Raw genomic sequence first — 25,410 nt, 5'->3', positions numbered from 1 at the left:
AGCGAGCGCGAGCTGGGCACGCGCGCGCGATAATCTCGCGGGAGCTTCGCGGGGAACTCTCGCAATATCTCGGCGCCTGGGCTGAGGAGGGAGATCCAAGCGGGGAAGAGAGTCGAGAGCGGCGGCCGGTTGGCGTCGGCGAGCGCGCGGGCGGGGGACATGGCCGGCTGGGGAGAAGGGTGAGTAGGCGAGGCCGAGGGCCCCTGGCCCGATCAGTTGGCCCCGGAGCGCCTCTCTGGCCGCGGGCGTGGAGGGTCCCCCTGAGGCAAAACTCGCCCCTGGCGACGGACCGCTGCCGCTTCCCTCTCCGGCCGCCCTTGTGTGAGGGAAGAGACGCGCCTTCTTCCTACGAGGCGAGGTTCAGGCGGGGGGCGGTTCGTGCCTGTCAGTAACTCTCGCGCGACGCTTCCGAGGTCAATCTGGAATTGGAGAGAGAGTGTTCCCGGGCATGTTCAGAGTGCACTTCTCGAGAGCTAGAGTTTTCTCGAGCCTCGACTTATCACGGGAATGAGTTGCTGTCCAGAAACTTCAGCCCCTCCCCCCCAGACTTGGTTCCTGAGGTAAAATCGAGATTGCTTCTGGGCATGTTCAGAGTGCGCTTCGCCTCATCTAGGGTGCCCGTGAGGTGGACACCCCCGCGCGCCCCTCCGCTTCCCCACCCGCTCCCTCACGGAGAACTTTCCATCTCGAAAGTGGTCATATTTCAGGTCAAATGTTTATAAGCGTGGGGTGTCAGAGCCCGTGTCCCCGTAGAGGTTGGAGTGCTGGAATAGGACCTTGGAGAGGCCTGGGTTCGAATCCTCCCCCACTCAGCCTTGAAGCTCACTTGGTGTGACCTTGGAGGGCCAGTCGCTGCCTCTCAGCCTAACCTACCTCACAGGGTTGTTGTGGGGATTAAATGATGAGGGTGGGGGTAGCCATGCACACCAGTTTGAGCTCCTTTGAGAAAAAGGTGGCGAATGCAAGTAAAGGTAAAGCGACCCCTGACAGTTAAGTCCAGTCACGTATGACTCTGGGGTTGCGGCGCTCATCTCACTTTACTGGCTGAGGGAGCTGACGTTTGTCCGCAGACAGTTTTTTCCGGGTCATGTGGCCAGCATGACTAAGCCGCTTCTGGCGAACCAGAGCAGCGCATGGAAACGCTGTTCACTTTCCCGCAGGTGCGCTACCTATTTATCTACTTTAACTTTGATGTGCTTTCAAACTGCTAGGTGGGCAGGAGATGAATGCAAGTAATATATCATAAATAAATGCTTGCGGTGTATTGGGACAAAAATCAACATATGCTTTAAAAAGTTCACTAAATACAAGTAAAATAAGCAATGTTGAATTAGGTATCTCTCCACGGCATCTCCAGAAAATTTCCAAGTACACGGCTCATGAGCATGTCTTGAGTGCTGCTTCCGTCCCTCCTCAGCTGTTCAAAGGACCTCTTTTGTCCTCATGCAATGCAGTAGGCTGATAAGGAGCAACTGCTCTTGGGTTGTATTATTTGCATGGTTTGCAGCAAAGTTTATTTTTACAGAAAATCTTTATTATTTACAAAAAAATATTTACAAAAAATTACACAGGTCAAATAAAACAACTTAATTCCTTCTCTAGCCATCAGGCTCTGAGACTCAATTGCTGACTCATTTACAACTCTGTACATACTGACTGACCTTTATTGACCACATGCCCTTATTAAAGGCACCTGTTTCTGGGGAGATTTTTCCTCTCCTCAGAGTGAGGGTTGGGTGTAGGACTCATCCCCACCACCACAATCCTTAACATAATCTTTGGGGATTTGGTTACAGAGTGGAAACAAAGATAAGACGGGGATAAAGCACATTGGCAACAGATGTTTATGGCATGTGTAGTGTCCAGCTGTAACAATAACAAAAAATATAGGAAGGTGCTTTATACCAGGCCAAGGATAAATTGTCATTTTTGAGTGGAATGGCTCCCTGGTACTGATGCTTCTTTCTCATCAACCTATTACCTGAGCTGTGGGCTGTTTATCACATTAAAAATTAACATATTCTTAATTTTATTTGTATGCCACTTTGCTATACAGTGGTACCTCGGGTTACAGACGGTTCAGGTTACAGACTCCGCTAACCCAGAAATAGTACCTCAGGTTAAGAACTTTGCTTCAGGATGAGAACAGAAATTGGGCAGCGGCGGTGCGGCAGCAGCGGGAGGCCCCATTAGCTAAAGTGGTGCTTCAGGTTAAGAACGATTTCAGGTTAAGAACGGACCTCCGGAACAAATTAAGTACGTAACCAGAGGTACCACTGTATACAGATCATGTTTAAAAACAACTTACGACAAAGAAGGCAGGAATACATAGCAAATCAACTATGACAAAAATAATTTCATAAGACCATACTAAAACAACATTTCAATTCTGTAGATATAACAAGATTACATTAACAACATTGGAAAACTCCTGACAAGGGAGCTTGACAGTTTCACCTTGGTCCTGGAAACCTTCCTTCCCATGATGTTGCCCACAGTCGCTCTCCTGCAACAGATACTTATGGTTGCACTCCTCTGTGCACGTTTCAGCTTGTCAGTATCCTACTGTACTCCAGATATGGTCTGACCAAGGCAGAATAGAGTGCTACTATGATCTGGACACTATACTTATGTTGATACAGCCTAGAATAGCAATAATTTTTTTTGCTGCTGCATCACACTATTGACTCATGTTAAGCTTGTGGCCTACTAAGACCCCTAGATCCTTTTACATGTACTACTGGCAATCCAGGCATCCCCCATTTTTTATTTGTGCAGCTGGCTCTTCCTGCTAAGTGTAGAACCTTAACATTTGTCCCTATTGAAATTCATTTTTTAAAAAAAAGTTGGCCCAGTTCTCCAGTCTGTTTAGGTCATATTCAATCCTGATTCTGTTTTCTGTGGCAATAGCTACTGCTCCCATTTTGGTGTGTTCTGCAAAATTGTTGCGCACCCCTCCATTCCTTCATCCAAGTTGTTTACAAAGATGTTGAACAACAACGGGACCAGGACAGAACCCTGTGGCATCCCACTTACCACTTTTTTCCAGGATGATGAGGAACCATTAGTGAGCACACTTTGGGTTTGGTCAGTTAACCAGCTGCAAATCCACCTAACAGTTTACCTTATCCAGCCTATATTTTATCAGCTTTTCCAGAAGAATATCATGTGGACTTTGTTAAAAGCTTTACTGAAATCTAGATACGCTACATCCACAGCATTCATCTTATCCAGCAAGCTTGTAAGTAAAGGAATTGAGATTTGTCTGGCATTACTTGTTTTTGAGAAACCCATGCTGGGTCTTAGTAAACACAACATTTTCTAACTGCTCACAGACTGACTTATTTAATTATTGGTTCTATGACCTTTCCTGGTACTGACATCAAGCTGACTGGTTGGTGTACCTGAGTCTCCCCTCCCCACTTTTGGAGGATGGGGACATTTGCCACTTCCAGTCTGCAAGGACCTCACCTGTTCTCCAAGAATTCTCAAAGATTATAGACAGGCTCTGAGATTACGTACATCCGTAAACTCCTATCCATCTTGAACTCCCTTCTCTTTTAAGTATTTCTGACCATAGGATCTCACTCAGTTGTTTCTTGAGCTTTTTGAAATCAGCCTTAAAGTCCAGAGTGCATTTCTGATTACACTCAGCTTTCCCTTGTCTCATGAAACCCAAGAGGCCATTGTTGTTTCCTCCCAAATTTCCCAGTACTTCCACTTCATTGATTAGTTGCTCCTTGTTGGTTAAGACCAGGTCCAAGATTACCGGTAGATGATCTCCTTGTTGCTTCTTCTTCATGAAATTGTCAGTGAGGCAATTGAGGAATTTGTTGGATCTTACATTCTTGGCAGAGTTGGAGTTCCAACAGATATCAGGGAAGCTGAAGTCTCCTGTGACTACTAGATCTCTCCTTTTTGAATATTTTGTAATCTGCTCTAGGAAGGCATCATCCAAGTCTTTAGTCTGGTTAGAAGGGTTATAGCAGACACCCACATTGATGCTAAATCTTTGTAAGAAACTTCAGCAACTGCTGCAAATAGATTGGAAGATGGTTCAAGTTGTAGGAGAGAGGATAGGTTTTGTTTTTAAGAGGAGGCTGAAAAAATTATGTTTTCAACTTTCTAGATGCTGTATTCAAATTATTACATACACACATCAACTTTGTTGGTAGCAGCTCTATTTATGACTGAATAAGATTCTTAAGTGCGAGCAAAAATTCTTACTTGCTTATTTAGTTTTATGCAGCCCTCTTGTACAGTATTCACCTGATAGGCATAGATGGCCAGGAATTCAATGCAGAATGAGCAGGTTGGTAGAGGAGGGACAGGTTTTTGTGCTAGCAAAGGTGGGGAAAGAGCCCTTTCATTCATAACCAGCATGGAAATAAATCTGGCTGACACCACTTTGTGTAATACAAACTTTTAATTACAGGTGGGTAGCCGTGTTGGTCTGCCATAGTCGAAACAAAATAGGAAATTATTTCCAGTAGCACCTTAGAGACCAACTGAGTTTGTTCTTGGTATGAGCTTTCGTGTGCATGCACACTTCTTCAGATACAAACTTGGTACAAACTTTTAAAAATGTATTTATTTACTATAATCCACCTTTATGTTGACTACACAGCAGGGACTGCTATTCCTCTGAAGCAATCATGCAACACAGATGAGTAACTTTTGTAGACTGATTTACAAGGCTGATCTTAGATATCTCCTTTGGCTCCCTCCTCATCTTATGATCTTCTGAACTACCTTGCATAGGACAGTTGTTTAAAACACTGAAGCACATTTGCAACAAAACCACTTACTTCTATTCCACTGTTTTTCAGTATTTGCCTTTGGGGAGCACTCTACATCAGTTTGCTTGCCACTCTTGTGTAGTCCACAAACCTTGGCTTGACTGATTAGCCAGCCAGTACTTAAAATTACTGCTGACCCTGTCCACTTCATTGAGGAAGGACCTGGTGATTGGGGGCTGGTGATCTTTTTCTTCCTGGCTTTGCAGAGTACAGAAGTAGTTTAGAGACTTGCACTCCTTCTGCAGATGCCCTGTGGGAAATGAAAGAAGCTTCTGGTATGTGAAGAGGACTATGGAAGTGGGAAGGTCTTTCACATATGTGCTGCTCTAACAGAGGCAAGAAATGCCTTATGGTGCATCACTGTCTCCAAGGGCATTTTTTTTTTTTTGCTTTGCATGGTGCTTTTACATCTCTATCAAATATATATCCCACTCTTCCTCTCAAAGGAGCCCAGGACAGAAAACAACAAGCACATTTAAGAGTTATTGATCTTTTCATTGAGGAATCCCAGGGTTTCCTAAAACATGATATCTGTGTTCGGCTCAAATGATTCACACCCTCTTCCTTACATCCGCTTCACATATTATGGGGATCATGTATTTTCCAGAATTTGACCTGTAGTGCTGTTGGAAAAGATACAAGGGGAAATGTGCATCCTTAACATTTTTGATGGCCTGTGTTTAGCTGCTGCAAAAGTTCATACTGCAAGGACATTTTGTTAGAGTTTTAATAGTGCTGCAGTGTCAATGGGAAAGGCTGGACTTTAACTATTCACCTCTGTGTTATGTAGTTATTACATCCCTTCCTTCAAGGAATTAGTGGTGTTATAAATTGTTCCTGTCTCCCCATTTTAACCTCACAAAAGCTCTGCAAGCAATGGTGGACTGAGAAAGACAGTGACTGTCCCAAGGTGAATCTGAGATCTTCTTAATTGTGCAGGGTTTCAAACATGTGCCTCCCCAGATCTACTCTTAAGCACTACCCCAATTGTTCTCAGACTTTCTCCCTTGTTGTCCATTTCAAAATCGGCAGGGCTATTGGTGGACCACGTAATTACTTATTTATTGTGTAAGTCAAAACATCTAACTTGTATTTTAACAACTTCTTTCTCCAGTACCAGTATAATAGTCAAAATCAAAACTGTGAACAATCATGAGCCCTAGGCAATTGTTTAATATTATCAAATGCTTTATGCTACCACATATTAGCCTGTTTAATAATCAGCCCTGGTCAAAATGGCCTCAAGCTTTGTTGTCAGAAAAAAATAATTGGAGTGCAGGATCAGGTACCGTTATTCTTGATTTTTCCGCAACTTTTCCATGGATCACATGAATGGAGCTCATGGACCATAGTTTGAGACATTCTGCACCACACCAGCTCTCATTTACTTTGTTATCTGGGAAGTGGTTCATTTATTGGGTAGTGGAAGTTTGGATATAACTAGTTGCACATTGAGATTTGTCTATGATCTTATGTTTGCAGAGGTCAGATTCTCATGGATGAGGAGGATGGAAATACAATGGTCTTCTCTGTTCTAAAATCATTCAGCAACTACTTGTCAAATCCTAGGGAAGATAAATCTGAATTGGCTACCACACAAGTGGCTCAAGGTTCTCTGCAGATGCAGTATGAGCAGATGATGAAGGTAAGACTTCCTTAGTTCATTTGTTCTTCTGTAGTTACAATGAGCACGCAAAGCAGTCACCTTCACTGTCAGAGCCTGATCGGAGTAGTATAATAAATCAGCTTTCCCCTGACCTGATGGCCTCCAGGTGTTGGCCAACGCAGATGGGAAGTTTGATCAAAATGTCTGGACGGCACCAGGCTGAGTAAGGCTAATCTTAAATGAAGGCATGTGCCACAATGCTTAAATTAGCAAGAACATCAGGATTTCCTAGAAAAATGGAAATTTCATTCATGACTAAGTTAAAACATGGAGGGGGAGGGGGAACAGAGACCATTGCATTTGAATTTTTTCATTAATTGTTATCCTGTCTTTCCTCCAAGTTGTGTGTTGGACAGTGTATATGGTCTCTGTTTAGAATCTCAGGTGAGATACCCAAACAGTGGAAGTTGCTCTCAGAACCAGTCACCACACAGAAGCAGAGAAAGGTTCAGGTAGTTTACTGTTATAGAATATAAGGCTCAGTTAACTGAGGTTTTTTTTTTTTTTTTTGGTTACCAATTTATTATTATTTTTTTAATAAGATAATAAAAAGAAATCCCGTCATGCAGTCAAAGGTGTTTGAGACTACATCACAACATAGATCCGTGAATTTATTTTATTTACTTATATTTTTGCCCTACTTTTTATCATAGAAATATAAAGCAGCTCATGGTGAATATTGCAAAAAAAAAAAATGATGCAAATAAGCTTTTTTAAAAATGTAGATGATAACTCTTCACAGTTTGCTGCTATTGCTACATGTTCTTTTTAAAGAGCATTTTGCCTTCCAGTATCTTTTCTGCCAGATGCTATTTGGAAAATACTGTGCCCCTCTCTTTTGAACTGTTTTTACTACATTTTTTTAGTGGAGGTAGTTTTTCTTTTATGTGCAAATCATAAGTATTTGATATAGGTCTTATTATTCATGATAATGCATATTAAGAGGATGACTTGGATAGAAACCAAAGGTTTCTGTGAAGTTGGTATGCTATCTCTGCACTGTGGAGAGTTCTTACTTGAGCCCACTTGTACATTTGAAGAATAATTTTCTAGTTGGTATGAAGAAACATTTTTGTTTCTTTATTTAGAGGGCAGAAATAAAACAATGTAGAATAATTGTCAATAATAGATAAAATCAGGAAATATTAAAAACAAGTATATATAACTAAATTATGTGTCTGGAATGCATTTTCTGAAATAAAGTTTTAAGCATGTGTCTAAGATATCATAGTGAAGGCACCTTTCCAATGTTAATAGGGAGCTTTGGGAGGAAGGAACGAGAAATCTTACTCTTTTCTTTCCAGTCTCTCACGTGCTTAGGTTTGGATGTTTAAAAAGTTGTTTATGTGGAATTCAGCATAGTGCTAAGGCAATTGTTCCACCAGTGCAGGGATTTCTGCTTGTACAAGGTTGTTCCTGAATCTGTTGCACGTTTGTGGACAGTGTACGCAAGAGCATGGGTGGATGGGAAGTCCTGTTGCACAAGTGGAAATCCCTACAGTCGTACCTCGTGTTGCCTTCGCTGCGGGTTGCGAATGTCGCGGGTTACGAACGTGGCAAATCCGGAAGTGTTTACTTCCGGGTGTTGCTGCACGCGCAGAAGCGCTCTGTGCGGTCTGCGCATGCGCAGAAGAGTGATATTGCCGCTCACGGTTACAGACTTTTTGGGGTGTGAACAGCACCCTGGAACGGATCAGGTACGTAACCCGAGGTACCACTGTATTCTGATGGGATGTGGTTGGAATTGCACCCCTAACCCTTTGCCACAGCTTTTTCATGTATAAGATGGTTGTAAGAACTATTTTGTTTCTTTTGGATAAAATGTTTCAAGTTTTAAAAAAGGGCTTTCTTTGACCTCCCATCCAAAGGTGTAATCATGTCCACACATTCTTTGCTTCTTGTTTGTTATACTGGGCTCTTCCTTCAGGCAGAAGTTAGGGGGCACAGGGGAGTAACAAAACATGCAGAGTTCCTAAAATGCTTTGAGTGCCTTCAGTAGAACGCTTTGTGCTGCTGCTTATGTTTCTTTTTTCTTTCCTCATGTTATCACATCAGCGTGAAGATCAGGCTGGGCAAATACGTTCAGAGGCACAGCTTTTGCAAATGGAGCGGGAGAAAATGCAAATGGAACTGAGTCACAAAAGGGCTCGAATTGAACTTGAGAAGGAGGCTAATGCAAATGCAAGAAATTTTGAGGTTAGTTTGCTAGTAAAACACCGTTGATTAGTAGAGACATCAACCAGAGCCTCTTTTAGACCACCTCATGATTGACTTGGTTTGATGGTAAATTTCTAGGATCTGGTGATCATGTTGTTAATGCACAGGAGAGAGTTTGTGTGGCTTCTTTTAGAAGCATTTAAAATGGGGGTGGGTAACTGGATCTTGTGGGCAGGCTGAATACTTTCCTTTCCCACCTCTTGCATTCTGCTCACATGTTAAATACCATGGCATTACAATGACGTTTTGCCCTCACAGCTGATAGTTGGGTCTTCAAAGCCCTGTGCACCAGTTTTAAACATAAGAAAATGTTGCCTTTGCCAACCTGGTGCCTTTGAGATATTTTGGACTACAACTCCCATTAGTTCCACACAGCATGACCATGCTGGTTGGGGTGAATTGAGAATTTTAGTCCAAAACATCTGGAGGGTATTAGGTTGGTGAAAGCTAATGTAGAAGATAGTGAAGTGAATTGGGGAAACTGGATTCAAATCCCTGTTTAGCCATAAATTCACTGGGTAAGCTCTTAGCCTTGTTTGCCTCACAAAGCTTGTTAGGACAGAATGGGATAATCTCATGTGTTCCATTTTGAGCTCAATGGATGAAATTCAGGATACAAGATTGATAAATCTAGCATGTGAAACGGAAACTATGCTGTGCTATGTGGCTACCTCTGCCTTCTAGGTTTATGTCACAAGGAGGATGCACTTTATCCTGTAAAGCACTTCAAGAATTCAGAGGCTTTTATTAAATCTTCACATAACAACATACGCAGGAGATGGATCTCTATTGTAACTCAGAAAAAATGAGTAGCTGAGGAAGTTCCTAGTTCCACCTCAAGTCAAGTGATTTTGTGGATTATTCCGGTGTCACTTCAACCCCAAAATCTAGCTGAGTCAGTCGCAGAAACACTTAAAACCCTGAAACGTAAAGGGAGCAGCACTAATCCAACAGTGTGGTAATTACCTTGCTCAGATTCTGCGTTTCGGAAGTGATGTGGGTAAAGGGTTTAGGAACCTCATACTGCTTTGCATAATCCTTGCTTAGTATGTAAATCCGTAGCTTGTTTTGCTTTGATTAGCAGAGCAATTTGCTACACGTTTTCCAATAAGAGTGAATTAATTTGAGTTGGAAGCAAATGGAAACTGGACTGGAAATGCTTTGAGCATTCAGAAAAAAGGAAGAGAAGGAATGGAGGAGAATTGGGCAGGGGAAATTCAATACAGCAGTGTGTATTGTGCTATTTTATACTTTGCCAGTGAAATATTTTGGCCACAGAGTAGCGTGATTTAAATCAACAAGGAAAAAGGTCAATTTAAGTCAAATTTGCTGTAGCTATTACTTCATATATTTCATAAACTTCATACATTTTCTAAACAGAGATGCAAATCAGACCACTAAACCATGTTAATTTACAACTAAGCAGAAGTATTATTTATACCAGGAACTGGAACCTTTTTATCTTGGGTGGTGCTGGTGGTGTATATCAGGAAGTGTGGAGCCAAAGCGGGCAGTGATTCCCCCTCCTCACTCCTCTCAGTCTCTTGTTTCTTCCCCCTTCCAAAGTCTAATTGCTACATGGTAGACAATTTGGGTGGGTGGTGAGCAGCACATTGGAAGGGGAGAGTTGTTAACCCATCACTCTCTAGCTCCTCCCCAACCCCCGAATGTGGTATTTAGACTTAGCTAAAACCCTAATTGCTGATGGGGAGCTAGGTCCAAGGAGGAAATGCTGTGTTTTGATCCCATTTGTTCCTTGGTTTACAGCCAGACTTTGCCTCTGTTTGTCGCACTGCATATATATTTTTCATGGTTTCCTCGAATGTCTCTAAAATATTTCCATACAGGGTCTTCATTATATGGTCCGTTGAAGTGGACAAGCACCTATGACAGTTTCTGCAGTGGTGCAAGGTGTGCCACAGCAATGCTGTATACCAGTGCATGAGAGTCCCGTTCTCAAATTATAGCATTGGCACAGGGCAATGAAATTCCCAGGATGTTTTACATAAAATGCAGAAGACCATAAAATAACAATACTAATAACACAAACTGAAAAGACTAAAAACCTTGGTGAAATAAAATGTTCTTTGCTGGTTGCTAAAAAGATGTTGGCATGTCCAAATACTTTCCAGGCTTGATTTTTATATGGTGATGTGGGAATTTGGGAATTTGATCATTTCTCAATTATATCAATTGAGAGTCATTCAGTGATGGCTAGTCACCATACAAGGGGCAAATTCTGAATCACTTTTTGCCTGCTTTTTATTGTTCCTTCATTTGGCTGCTGAGTGTGTTGCTGTGGCTGCATTAAGTAAATGGGCAGATCTATAGGAGCAGATTTGTAACTGTCATGAATGTTGCTGTGACAAGTAACTAGAAAATGTGGTAGTGATGGTAGGAAAAACACTGGAAATCAGTACGCAAACCATTTCCATTTGGAGTAAACCAAATGCAGGAGATGAGTTTCTAAGTGAGATGTTTATCTGGTTCATGTCATCCTAGCATTGAAGCTTGTACTATAAACCAAAACCCTGTTCAGGCTGATGCGTTTGTGAGCACTGTGTGTTTGAGCAGTGCAAGCCATGCTGTCATCAAGTCTGACAATATGTGAATATCCCATTTGGCTCCAATTTATTGTAAACATCTTTATACAACATCTGTGGAAAACATATGGTGCAACCATGCCCCAAGATTACTTCTGTGATGTACTAGACATTTTATGTTATTATTATTTAATACTATTCTAATGATAGTTGAATGTTACTTTTTAATGTAGGTTGCCTATTTTAAAGTTATGTTCTATTATCACATTTTTGTATTTCATTAGATTGTTAAAAGATGTACATTTTTTATTTCTTCAGCTTGTAAACTGCCTTGAGTATTGTAAGATAGAAAGGCGGTATACAAATTAAAAATGATGATGATGGTGATGATGACCAGGATGGATAAAAAGCAATAATTTTTAAAACCAAAACCAGGGGTTATATCCAACATTAATCAAACTCTAAAATTTCAACTGTGTCCTGTGCCAATGCTATAATTCGGGAGGGGAGCAAATCTGTAAACTGTCAGACTTGTTCAGTGGCTGCAGAATAGAAATTCCCGGTAGGTTGCATGGAAACTGTCCACTAAGTTCACAAAGGTTCTGTTTCACTAGTGAAATGGATGAAAAGACTTGGGAAGACTTTGCTTGGTGCAGATGCCAGCAGTATATTACTGTAGCTATTTGATGCAAGGTTCTTTGAAGTTTCTTTCTGTTTTTTCTTTTTTTCTAGCGGGAGGCTGACCATAACAAAGAGCTCCTCAAGCGTATTAAGCAATGTCAGGAAAGAGAAACTGAGACCGAAAATAAGCTTCAAGAACAAATTGAGATTAACAAATCCTGTCAGAAGCACACAGAGTCTCTGAATAAGAAGTTGCAGGAGAAGGAGAACAAGCTTGCTGAAGCCAATGAAGTAAGAAAAAAGCAGTTTATTATTTGATTCCATACTATATGTACTTTCCAATCGTCCATAATATTAATAAATAGCTTTGTTGCATCAGTTGTGATGCACAGTAGAATGGTGATATGCACATTCTGCTCATAGTACTCAATTTCTTAATGGATGATAATGGTGCTTATTGTTTGAAGGAGAATGTGGGCATTGATAAATATTGAAAGTGTTTCTACAAAAGTGTTCCCCAACCTGGTGCTTTCTAGATGTTGCTGGGTTCAAATGGCCCTCAGCCCCAGCAAGCATGGTTAATCGTTAGGGACGATGGGAGTTGTAGTTGAGAAACAACTAGAGGGCACCAGGTTGGGAAAGGCTTTCTGGGGGAAGCATTTTTCAAAGGGAAGATGGCAAAGGAATCTGAATTTTGCATTGTTGATGTTGGTATCAGTTTGTTTTGAGATACAGTGGAAGAGTGCAGCATCAGATGTCAAACCATTGGACAGCTACAGTGCCTGCTGTGGCTGTAGAAACCAATACGGGTGAGACATATTTTATTGCAGCTGGGGCAGATGACGGTGTCTGGTATTGCTTCTACAGATGCACCATGCCGTTTCTTCTCTCTGCGCTCCTCCCAGTGGTAATTTGTCCTCTGGTCACTGCTGCAGATACATGATGTGACTAATTCCAAGCACTGCAATCGTCTGTAAGGAACTCCCATATGATGTGGTTAATGTTGTCTATGAAGGAGATGTATAAGTGGTGCCTGCTTTCAGCATGTCTCCTGCAGCTAGTGCAATGAGAAAATGATGTTGACTGTTGACATCTAAGCTCTAAAGCTGCATTGTGACCTGGGATAGACCCTGCCAGTGAGTGACTGTAATCTGTTGAGAACTACACGGGCGAAAGCTTTTCCCACAATACTCAGCAGCGGGATTCCATGGTAGTTACTACAGTCATGGCAGTCACCTTTGTTGTTGTAAAGGGTAGCAATGCTGGAGTCGCACATGTCTTGTGGCACAGATCCTGTTTCCCAGCACTGCAAGAGAAGGCTGCGGAGGTGTGTCATGAGGGAGGAGTTGAGACTGACTTTCAGCACTTCTGTTGGGATTCTGTGCTGTCCTGGGGCTTTACCACATGCCTGGGAGTTGATGGCATTCTTCAGCTCATTAAGGGAGGGAGGGACATCCAGCTGTTCCAAGGCAGGCAGAGTCTGGATACTGTTGATTGCTGTGTCAGAGACCATGTTTTCCTAGAGTACAGTTTTTGATAGTGCTTTGCCCATTACTTCATCTGCTTGCTGCAATATGTGATCATCTCTGCAGACAAGGTTTTAAGCGGTGCAGTTTTTTTTACTGTTGGTCCAAAGCCTCTAGCCTTTGTACATTTTGTGAGTACAGTATTGCTGCTTTAGCCCGTAATCATGGACACATTGGCAATCTGCTGGGCATCACTCCTTGCTTTTCTCAGTGCAGCGAGTGTCTTTCTGCAGGGTGCACACTTGTAGTTCACAAGAGCCTCTCACTTTGCAGCCTTAACAGGCTCTGTGTCCTTAATGCCGGCCTCAAACCAGTTGGATAAGAGGTAATTGGGAGGTGTAGTGAAGGGCATAATAATACAAAAGGGCCACAGGAAGTGATGAGTAGTTTAGGTTATTCTTGGTCAGTTACTGCTGTGATATCACTCACTACAGGGAGATTTTAGGACCATATTATTTCTGTTTTTTCCCCTGGCACCTCCCAATATGATCTGTTCTGTGTAATTTTTAACGCAGCAGCTGTTTCTGAAACTGTGATGTCCCTCCCAAGAGTATGCATACCTAACTGAATATTTAGGAAATTGTAATGTCATAAATTTAGTACAAGAGTTAATCTTGGAGAAAAGGGCTGTGTAGGCATAGAATATGGAAGAAGGCAAGAGAGGAGAGAGATTCAAGGCACAAGAAGTGACCATTCATAAGAGTGACTAAGTTAGTCTTTGCCAGCCTGTGCCCTCCACAAGTTTTGGATGGCTATGCTGACTGGGGCTGCTGGGAGTTGGAATTAAAAAAAATCTGAAGGACCCTAGGTTGATGAAGACTGGACTAAGTAATTGTTCTTTTTATAAGCAAGCAATGGCCTAATGATAAGCTGACGTCCTTTCCCCCCTGCATCTAACCTAGTTCTGGTAACTCTGGATCATACAACTTTATTGAAAAGTTAACACTGCCATTGTTACTTGTCTGTTGAGAAAATTGATGCAGTTTTGAAATTCCACTGCAGAGAAAATATTCATAAGGTGCTGATGGAACAATTTGCATCCCTCTGATGCATCCTAGTGTAGATAGACATTCTAACTTTGAAACTTGCTATTTGCATGCCAGTGTGAAGTTGCTTGCTTAATGGGTGGTGACAATTAGGGTGACAGATAAGAGAGAAAAGAGTTGCTTTTGCCTTTCTGAGGTAACTTTTTAAAGGTCTGATTTCATGTATTATTGGTTCTTCACATTTAATCAGTAGTGTTTGATCAGAGGTGGTTCATTGTCCTTGACATCTAGGTCCAACCATATATTTGTGTATTCATTCTTTCTCTCTCAGACAATTAGTGTGTTGAAAGGAAAGATATCGGAGTTGCAGTGGAACTTAACAAATCAGGAGATGAAAATGAAAACCTGTGAATCGCAGAAAGAGGAGCTGACTGAACAGCTGGTTGTACTACAAAAGTGAGTAGGGGATTAACAACTGCCAGGAAATAAAACCTTTAGTCTTTGGCAGCTGGTATCACTCAGGAAGAGAAAGTTTCAGCAGCTTTTGATTTTTGCTGTTCAAAGGGCTGCTTTGATCAGGATGTGTACTGCTGAAAACTTGATAAACGGGGAGTGAGGGAAATAACAAAATAAAAAGTAGATAAAGTAATTTTATGGGGGGGGGAAATAAAGCTTAAAATATTTCCCATTTCTCTTGTGCAGGAGATGGGAAAATACTGAGGATTGGAGGAGGCTAATTAACTGAAAAGTATTTTATTAAAACCTGTAACTATCATTGATGAGGCAGGGTTGGTTATAATTCCTCCCCTCAATTCTGTGTTGTAACACTGATTTTGGACATAAGTTTTGAAGCAGCATTTAGTTGTTTGGTGGCCAAATAATTGGAATATGGAAATAACAAGTCATTTGTGGGATTTGTTACTTGGCTAAGAATATTCAGTGCATAGTCTAAATTTTCTGCAAAGGAAAAAAGATGTCTGCAGCTGCAATCCAATGGATGCTTAAGTACTATTGAATTCAGTGGGACTTACCTCTGAATATAGGATTGCATTGCAAGCTATGGTATCATGATAGCAGTTTTTGGAAAATACTGGCAAAATGCCACTGGCGTATTGGGTTGCATTTGGTCTCTGAATGTGTCCTTGCTGTTTCCTTACAGCAGTGTGTACTAAGAGGGCAATAGCCCATACTTCAGCAAGGAGATAGAGCTGTATAGTCGTACCTTGGTTCTCAAACCAAATCCATTCCGTAAGTCTGTTCGACTTCTGAAAACATTTGAAAACCAAGGTGTGGCTTCCAATTGGTTGCACTCAATCGGAAGCTGTGGAAGCCATGTTGGACATTCGGCTTCCAAAAAAAGTTTGCAAACTGGAACATTTACTTCTGGGTTTGCAGCGTTTGGGAGCCAAAATGTTCAAGTCACAAGGCATTCAAGAACCAAGGTACGACTGTAGTGGGGAAGAATGAAGTCTCTTCCCTAATGAATTCTGGACAGGGCCTTTGCAATGTGATGGGAACCCAGTATGAAGGGAAGAACAGACCTGTAGGTTGGACACTGCTTTGGAGACAGGCAGTGCCCATGTCTCTTGGTTACTTTGGATTCCTTGAGCATGCACACACTCCCTGGTAGACAGGAGAACACATTGCATTGGAAGTTTAATGTGACCAAGAGATGTAATGTGCATTTCATAGAATCATAGAATTGTTGAGTTGGAAGGGACTACAAGGGCCATTTAGTTCAACCTCCTGCAATGCAGGAATCTTTTGCCCATTGTGGTGATAAATGGTCTGGAAGTGAATAAGTAGAGAAAAATACAGGACAGGTGCAATCCAATGGTGAGTGGTTGACAGTGGGTTCAAAATAGACACCAGGAAGTATTTCTGTTGATGGGCATAAGCTTTAGGGATTTGGCAAGGTCTGTCAAGGCCAATTAGCTACTATGGTTAAAAATGAAACCTCTTGAGGCAGAGACAATAGTTGGGAGTTACCTAACAAGTCCCATCAGTGCAAGCCCTGGTTAAGGTTTTCACTTGTGCATCAGGGCATTCCCTTCCTCTCTGTACTGCCATGCTCTGAAATTGACTGGAGGTGTGTGTGTCAGGAGAACGGTGTATGAGGGGTAGGAGGGGGTGCTTTCATTCTATCTGGCAAGCCACAATGCTTGTGCTGACAGGATGTTTACCATAGCAGAATGTTTAATTCTAACAGTATTTATTTCTTTTTATTGTTTTAAAATAATTTGCCTATTAATAACATAATACGGTGTAGGGTAGTATATAAATGTTTTACAGTATTTACAAATTGCACACATACTAAACACCAAAAAGTCATTTAAAATCTTTTCTTAAAAGCTGCAGATTAAGTCAAAATAGGCAAATAAAGCACCAAAAGCAGTTAAACCTGACAAGACTTGGTGCCAGGTGGATAGACCTAATCAATTCTAGAGATGAGTGGAATGACTATCTCCATCACAGCCTGCTTGTTTGCTTCCCAGCATTGCTGTTGAAACCAATGTCAGGCTACAAAGCACTTTGCTTATAGCAACTTCAACATGTTTTGCTTCTAGTGGGAATGGTTCTATAAGTGACTCATATGTCTTGTATCTTCTCTATGTCACTATTGTGATTTATAGACCCTCTGCCTAGTTATGAGATACATGATTACCCACCATGGCTAGCAATTCCTGTCTGTCTTTCATAGGTAGGCACATATAAGACTCGGGAGAGATTTTGATGGGGGAAGTTAACTTGACTTAAAATTGTAAAAATTAAGAAATAGCTTTTGCAAGCATGCGTTACAATTAAGTTCTCTTCAGCATGTAGTGAAGCATAACCATGGATGGATGATGAACAGGATGCTTCCAAGGTATGTACTTGTGCTTTCAAATGTTCCTCTTTGTATTCAATGCATATCTTTATGTCCACATACAATAGAAAATGGAGAGAGGCCAGTCAACAAATTCAGTCTCTACATGCAAAGGAAGCACTGATTGCTGAGAAGGAGCAGAAAGTTCAGGTGAGATCCTCTCCTTTTTAACTGTGTGAAGTTATCTCTTTACTCTACAAAACTACTCTTAGGAAAGCTCAGAACCCCTCTATTACTACCTTGTGAATGAAAAATAAAGACAGAAATTATGGAAACTTTTCATGGAAACAAAAGTTGCATGAAACATTTAATTTGTACCAAACTGGCCACAAAAGACACATGCAATCATTAACAGTGAAGTTAATGCTAAAATGGCTTCAGAGATTTCACACATGTCATGTCTTCTAACTTAGCCTTTCTGATAGCTCTCTTGGTCCTTTACTTTCCAGGACCTGGAGCAAAAGCTCTCGTTGCAAGAACAAGATGCTATAATTGTGAAGAACATGAAGATGGAGTTGGCACAATTTCCCAAAATGGAGCGGGAGCTGCGGGAGCTCAGGGAGGAGAATGCTTACCTTAGGTTAGAAGATAGCAGTTGTGCTCGGTGGGAAAGATGTGCACCTTTCACTTGCTCCTGCCCACCTGTGGCAGCTTCTGCACTGAGTCTAGATCTGCCCTTTTCAGATCTTGATGCCTTGTCTTCAGTATTCACAACAGATTCTCAACAGTCCTCTTTTCCCACACCTGCATTATAGCTGTGTGCTCATCTTGGCTCTGCAGCATTGTAGTTGTTACATTTAATAAACAATAAAAAGTGGGTTGACATTTGCTTTGCAAAAAGCAACTACAGTAGTGTTAATATCCTAATAGTGTGTTTCCCCTTCTTTTCCCAGAGAAATAAAAGAAAACAATGGATTGCTCAAAGAGGAGGTAGAAGGTCTCCAGAAGAAACTAGTGCGCTATGAAAAGGTCCAGGCAGAAATGGTAGCCTTGGAATTGGAGAAGGAGGTAAGGTCACAGTAACGCAACCTGTATAGGTGGGGTTGGTCCTTCTGCCCCTAGTTGCAAATTATTTTTCTAATAAGAACATACAGATGGCATCTTTGTCAGCTCTCTAGGCCTGTTAGGCTAATGCAAGAATTAGTAATGAGCCCATCGTGTTTGTTTGTTTGTTTGTGTTTTAAAAAATTATGTGAAAAGCTCTGATCTCCATGGTGGCAGCTTCTGTTTTAAGCCTGCCCACATTGTCTTCTGGAATACAAGAGTTGAACAGGGACAGTAGCACTTGATGGGTGTTTAAAGGCTTCTGTTTACATTTGGATTGTAATTGCTATGCATGGGACAAACACAGTATGGGATCAATACATTGCTTTCTTTGTCTTGGTGTGAAAATAGTTGTTTGAGCATCGAGCTACAGTGGCATTGTTAATTATTGCAAATCCAGTCTACTCAGTTGCCTGGACTAGAAGGAAATAGAGGCCGGAGGTGAATTCTCTTGAAGGAAGAACCAGAGCTGAAAAGCACAGCTGACTTGAGATGTTGGGAATATGAATAACTTAATTAATGTAGGATCAAAGATAGGTGCTGTAGGACAGAATTTCACTATTAATTTCTCACACATTGCTCCTTGAGGTACAGTGGTACCTCGGGTTACAGACGCTTCAGGTTACAGATGCTTCAGGTTACAGACTCTGCTAACCCAGAAATAGTACCTCGTGTTAAGAACTTTGCTTCAGGACGAGAATGGAAATCGCACAGTGGTGGCGTGGTGGCAGCGGGAGGCCCCATTAGCTAAAGTGGTACCTCAGGTTAAGAACAGTTTCACGTTAAAATCCAGACCTCCATAATGAGTTAAGTTCTTAAACCGAGGTTGTTGTTGTTGTTGTTGTTCAGTCGTTCAGTTGTGTCCGACTCTTCGTGACTCCATGGACCAGAGCACGCCAGGCACTCCTGTCTTCCACTGCCTCCCGCAGTTTGGCCAAACTCATGTTAGTAGCTTCGAGAACACTGTCCAACCATCTCATCCTCTGTTGTCCCCTTCTCCTTGTGCCCTCCATCTTTCCCAACATCAGGGTCTTTTCCAGGGAGTCTTCTCTTCTCATGAGGTGGCCAAAGTACTGGAGCCTCAACTTCAGGATCTGTCCTTCTAGTGAGCACTCAGGGCTGATTTCTTTGAGAATGGATAGGTTTGATCTTCTTGCAGTCCATGGGACTCTCAAGAGTCTCCTCCAGCACCATAATTCAAAAGCATCAATTCTACGGCGATCAGCCTTCTTGATGGTCCAGCTCTCACTTCCGTACATTACTACTGGGAAAACCATAGCTTTAACTATACGGACCTTTGTCGGCAAGGTGATGTCTTTGCTTTTTAAGATGCTGTCTAGGTTTGTCATTGCTTTTAAACCGAGGTACCACTGTACAAATAAACAGTATGCAGGTTTGGGACATTTTACCCTTTTACCCTTTCCCGCTACAATTGTAACTTGTTTTGGCATGCACTTACCATAACAAGTTTTGCAAAACAAGCAAATGGAGGGTAGATTGTTGCCAAGTATGTGCTATTTATGCTTGGGTAGTAAAGTTTTGGTATGTGTTGATGTTTTATTTTTGGTTTTAATTCAAATTATTTTGTTACTTGTTTCAGAGACTTCATGGAAAGCTGAATACCTGGGAGAAACTGGATCACAGCACTGGCTTAGATATCAAGTAAGTAGAAAGTGACAGTAAGAATCTGATGCTGCAATTCTATGGTTCTACAAACTAAATAAAAATCGGTTATATGCAGGCACCTCAAGATTCTCGTACATAAAATAAGAAGCCATGGGACTATTTTGAAAACTCTCATGTTTTTGTGGATGTGTTCACTTTTTGATCTCCTACCATTATATACAGAGTCAACTAAGGAAAAGTATTCCGTGCTATTGTACCAAATAAGGATGAATATTGCTTGTTGGAATGGTATAGTACAGAGGCGTCTAGCTCCTAAGAGACTGCGATCTACTCACAGAACAAAAAAGTGGCAGTGATCTACCCATTTTTAAGGGGTTCAGGTCAAAGTTGTTGACCTTTTTTAGGGGTTCAGGCCCAAGTTCTTAAGCTTTTTTTAGAGGGCAAGGTCAGAGTTGTGAAGTTTTTTTTGGGGGGGGGGGCAAAGCGGAGGTGGTTATTTTAAGACGGGAACACAGAAAATCGCTCACCGTTACAAAAGCCGGCCAGCGTTAACTGCAACTTCCGGTATAGCAATCCTGCGACACTGAAAGAAACAGCGAGGGGGCGGGGCGGATATATTCATTTTAGAGCTAATCTTCCCAAGAGAATGGAAATGAGCTAGCAATCGACCGCCACCTACCGCTATCACTTGGGGATCAGCCTGTCAATTGCGGTCAACCGGTTGGACATCCCTGATATAGTATAACAGAAGGTGGAAGGGAATGGTAGTGTCTGTTCATTTTGCCTTAGCAGTGTGCTTGTAATTCCTTGCTGCTGCATAGTATCAATCACCCCAGCAGTGAGGATGCAAAGATTTTGAAGTTCAGGTTACAGTCTGAGAAGACTGTTGCTTTGTGTGTATTGGTGTGGATAGTAAAAAAATCTACTGATAAAATCTGAATCTTCAGCTAATTGCTTTGATGTCACAGAGTGCTACGCATTGGAAGGCTCAAATTTCTCCTGACTGGTAGTTTCTACTGCCTTTTATCAGCGTCTAGCTTGGATTACTCTTGCAAAGGTCGATTATGCAACATGCACAGTTTTAATGACCGTTTATTTTTTATTGCAATGCAAGTTAAGTCAGCACCCACTAGATGGCACATTTCCTCCAACAGGACCAGGAAACCCATTTGTTGCTACTTTGTGTTTTCCTCTAATACCCAGCCAGGGGAGAAGACAAAAATCTACAGGTGGCCAGCCTTCCTATCATGCAGGAAATTGGCCAATGAGAACAGCTTCCTGGCTTAGCCTTAGAAGGAGTGTGAACTGTTTTGTGCTGGTCTTGGAGAGTTTTATCTCTATGGTGCACTGATGTATGTATGTTTGTGAACCTGTAAGTGTACATTTTTGCTGATGTGAATCAATAGATGAAAAAAGTGCTGTTTTGTCATCTCTCTTCTTAAGTAATGTTTAGCTGTAGAAAACCATGGGCATGGGATGAAGGAAACTTTGCTGAAGCCTAGCAGATCTGGATTGGATCCATGCTTAGATGGGAGAATCCTATCTATGCTGCCTTGAGTTCCAACATGGAAAACAGAAAAGTGTGGTGTGTCATCACCACATTTTGCGTTTTCCTTCTTGTGTAACAGCAGCCCAGGTCAGTGGCACACTGAAACTTGCACTATTATGTTAAATAATTCTGTTTTACTATACAGGTGAAACTCAAAAAATTAGAATATCGTGGAAAAGTTCATTTATTTCAGTAATTCAACTTAAAAGATGAAACTAATATATGAGATGGACTCATGACATGGAAAGCGAGATAGGTCAAACCTTTATTTGTTATAATTGTGATGATTATGGCATACAGCTGATGAAAACCCCAAATTCACAATCTCAGAAAATTAGAATATTAAATGAAATCAACAAAACAAGGATTGCAAATAGAACAATATTGGACCTCTGAAAAGTAGAAGCATGCATATGTACTGAGTACTTGGTTTGGGCCCCTTTTGCATCAATTACTGCCTCAATGCAGCGTGGCATGGATGCTATCAGCCTGTGGCACTGCTGAGGTGTTATGGAAGACCAGGATGCTTCAATAGCGGCCTTTAGCTCTTCTGCATTGCTCGGTCTCATGTCTCATCTTTCTCTTGGCAATGCCCCATAGATTCTCTGTGGGGTTCAGGTCAGGCGAGTTTGCTGGCCAATCAAGCACAGTAATCCCATGGGCATTGAACCAGGTTTTGGTACTTTTGGCAGTGTGGGCAGGTGCCAAGTCCTGCTGGAAAATGAAGTCAGCTTCCCCATAAAGCTCGTCTGCAGAAGGAGGCATGAAGTGCTCCAAAATCTCCTGGTAGACGGCTGCGTTGACCCTGGACTTAATGAAGCACAGTGGACCAACACCAGCAGATGACATGGCTCCCCAAATCAACATAGACTGTGGAAACTTCACACTGGACTTCAAGCATCTGGCATTGTGTGCCTCTCCATTCTTCCTCCAGACTCTGGGTCCTTGGTTTCCAAATGAGATGCAAAAGTTGCTCTCATCAGAGAAGAGGACTTGGGACCACTGAGCAACAGACAAGTTCTTTTTTTCTTTAGCCCAGGTAAGACTCTTCTGACATTGTTTCTTGATCAGGAGTGGCTTGACAAGAGGAATACGACATTTGAAGCCCATCTCCAGGATCCATCTGTGTGTGGTGGCTCTTGATGCACTAACTCCAGCCTCAGTCCACTCCTTGTGAAAGTCCCCAACACGTTTGAATGGTCTTTTCCTGACAATCCTCTCCAGGCTGCAGTCATCCCTGCTGCTTGTGCACCTTTTTCTTCCACACTTTCCCCTTCCGCATAACTTTCCATTAATGTGCTTTGATACAGCACTTTGGGAACATCCCAACTTCTTCTGCCATTACCTTTTGAGGCTTTCCCTCCTTATGCAGGGTCTCAAAGATGGTTTTCTGCACAACTGTCAGGTCAGCAGCCTTTCCCATGATTGTGATTCCTACTGAACCAGACTGAGAGACCATTTAAAGGCTCAGGAACCCTTTGCAGATGTTATGGATTGAGTACTGCACCTTTTCACAATATTCTAATTTTCTGAACAAAATAAAATAAAAAATTCCTTCCAGTAGCACCTTAGAGACGAACTAAGTTAGTTCTTGGTATGAGCTTTTGTGTGTATGCACACTTCTTCAGACACACGAAAGCTCATACCAAGAACTAACTTAGTTGGTCTCTAAGGTGCTACTGGAAGGAATTTTTTATTTTATTTTGTTTTGACTATGGCAGACCAACACGGCTACCTACCTGTAACTAATTTTCTGAGATTGTGAATTTGGGGTTTTCATCAGCTGTACGCCATAATCATCACAATTATAACAAATAAAGGCTTGACATATCTCGCTTTGCATGTCATGAGTCTATCTCATATATTAGTTCCAACTTTTAAGTTAAATTACTGAAATAAATGAACTTTTCCACGATATTACAATTTTTTGAGTTTCACCTGTACTTACTAGGAGTGAGATGAGAAGACTTGTGGAGGGTGCTCTTGCATTTGTATCCTCCTTGTGAGTTTTTCATGGACACCTAGTTGGCCACTGTGAGAACAGAATGCTGGTCTTGATAAATATTTGTTCTGATTCAGCAGAGATCTTCTTATGTTCGCTGATTTCAGGATCAGTCACACATTGGCTGCAAGTGAAAGAAACTTCCTAATTGCAATTAATCATGTTCAGCTTTGTCCATGGTATGTTGTCTTGTTGCTTTTGCTACATCAAGTGAAAGACAGTGCAACCTTCCAGCCTCTCCCCACCCCCCCACCCCCCGTGCACCTTCATTGTACCAGGAAGTACAATTATAATCACTTTCTCTCTTTTTTGGTAGAGAAGAAGGTGCAGCATTCTGAGGAGTTGTGGCCATGGTGCCTGACTTTGAGGCGGATAGGAATGTTTCATTTATTTAAAGAAGAGGGGGCAGAATTAATGTTCTTTTTTGTGAATGACCCTTTATAAAGCAAAGGGCCTGCTGTTAAAATGAAATCCATTCTCTGTCATTATAGTTGCCTTCGTATTCTTCTTGGCAGATAAAGATCACAGCAGCTACCACTGAGATTACAATCACATTTCCATTTGCACTTCTTTACTTAACAATGTCAGTTGGAGAAGGGAGCTGGTGCACTCTATATTCCAGCCATCCTGCCCATGGTTTTGATGCACTCAGGAGTAGCTCAGTAGGGGAGGCAGCCTTGCAGGAATAGTAATGACCTAACAGAGCCTTTGCCAACCTGGTGCCTTCAGAAAACTTTATGGTCTACAGCTTCATCAACCCCAGCCAGCACATCTGGAGGACACTAGATTAGCATAGGTTGACCTAACTTGTCCAGCTTTGCTTCAAATGATACGGACAATCTGGCTCATTCTGCCAGTTTACAGCAGAAGTGCCAGTATTATTGCAGGGAGCAAAACGTCAGAACCTGACTGGTTTGAGATCTCAAGCACACGCTTTCACGCCTTACATCTACAAATTCAAATAATTTAAACTTGAGTTTTATAAGCCACATTGGGAGGTAGTTTGAAGGGGGGAGTAGAAATCCTAATAATATTGCTACTACAGTGGTACCTCAAGTTACAGACGCTTCAGGTTACAGACTCCGCTAACCCAGAAATAGCGCTTCAGGTTAAGAACTTGGCTTCAGGATAAGAGCAGAAATTGTGCTCTGGCGGCGCAGCGGCAGCAGGAGGCCCCATTAGCTAAAGTGGTGCTTCAGGTTAAGAACAGTTTCAGGTTAAGAACGGACCTCCAGAATGAATTAAGTTCTTAACCCGAGGTACCACTGTATTAGCAATAATAAAAATAACCACTAATACATAAATAAACTAAACAGCTGCCAAGGCCTATAAAAACACAAGATGAGCACTGCTGGATCAGGCCAAATGCCCATCTTCTGCAACATTCTGATCTCACAGTGGCCAACAGGGTGCCTCTGAGAAGCTCACAAGCAGAACATGAGTTCAAGAACCCTCTCCCCACTTGTGTTCCTCAGCAACTGGTATTCAGAGACATACTGTTTCTGCTACTGGAGATAATATAGTTGCCATGACTAGTAGCCCTGACATCCTTCTCAGCTGTGGATTTGTCTATTCCCCGTTTAAAGCCAACCAAGTTGGTGTCCATCACTATATTTTGTGGTAGTGAATTCCACTGTGCTGCATGAAAAACGACTTCCTGTTCTTTCACTTACGTTCTAAACAATTTACTTGTACTTTGGATGCAGAAAATGTGGTCATGTATTTTGTGGTGGTTGTGATTCCCCCATTTCAATATAAGGCTCAAGAAATGAAATTTCATCCTTTTTTGTTGTATCATGAGAGAGGTTGTTCTGTGGCTAGCTAGAGCCAAGAGATCTTTTACCCAGTCATCTGTGATTGGGGTTCTTGTGGACAATTTTGTTACATATTTTTGAGTGGCTAGAGCAGAGAAAGCAGAGACAGACTACATTAATGGTGTTTAGAAATGATTGAAAAGTAGCCATG

General features: G+C 41.8%; 1 protein-coding gene across 1 annotated transcript in view; it reads left to right on the top strand.

Moving 5' to 3' along the window:
* The first annotated feature begins 62 nt into the window (after positions 1-62).
* The window catches only part of MAD1L1 (mitotic arrest deficient 1 like 1), a 454,057-nt gene continuing 428,709 nt past the window's right edge, over positions 63-25,410 (top strand). Inside the window, exons 1-9 of the mRNA XM_033166736.1 lie at positions 63-179; positions 6,282-6,444; positions 8,521-8,661; positions 11,958-12,137; positions 14,690-14,814; positions 17,293-17,374; positions 17,674-17,804; positions 18,118-18,232; positions 19,869-19,930. Coding sequence (XP_033022627.1) covers positions 160-179; positions 6,282-6,444; positions 8,521-8,661; positions 11,958-12,137; positions 14,690-14,814; positions 17,293-17,374; positions 17,674-17,804; positions 18,118-18,232; positions 19,869-19,930 — 1,019 coding nt within the window. The 5' untranslated portion in view covers positions 63-159. The remainder of the gene's footprint in view (positions 180-6,281; positions 6,445-8,520; positions 8,662-11,957; positions 12,138-14,689; positions 14,815-17,292; positions 17,375-17,673; positions 17,805-18,117; positions 18,233-19,868; positions 19,931-25,410) is intronic.

The sequence above is a fragment of the Lacerta agilis genome, chromosome 13 (assembly GCF_009819535.1).
Source record: "Lacerta agilis isolate rLacAgi1 chromosome 13, rLacAgi1.pri, whole genome shotgun sequence".
Lineage (NCBI taxonomy): Eukaryota > Metazoa > Chordata > Lepidosauria > Squamata > Lacertidae > Lacerta > Lacerta agilis.
The sequence above is the reverse complement of the archived record's forward strand: the minus strand, read 5'-3'. Positions and strand labels throughout refer to the sequence as shown.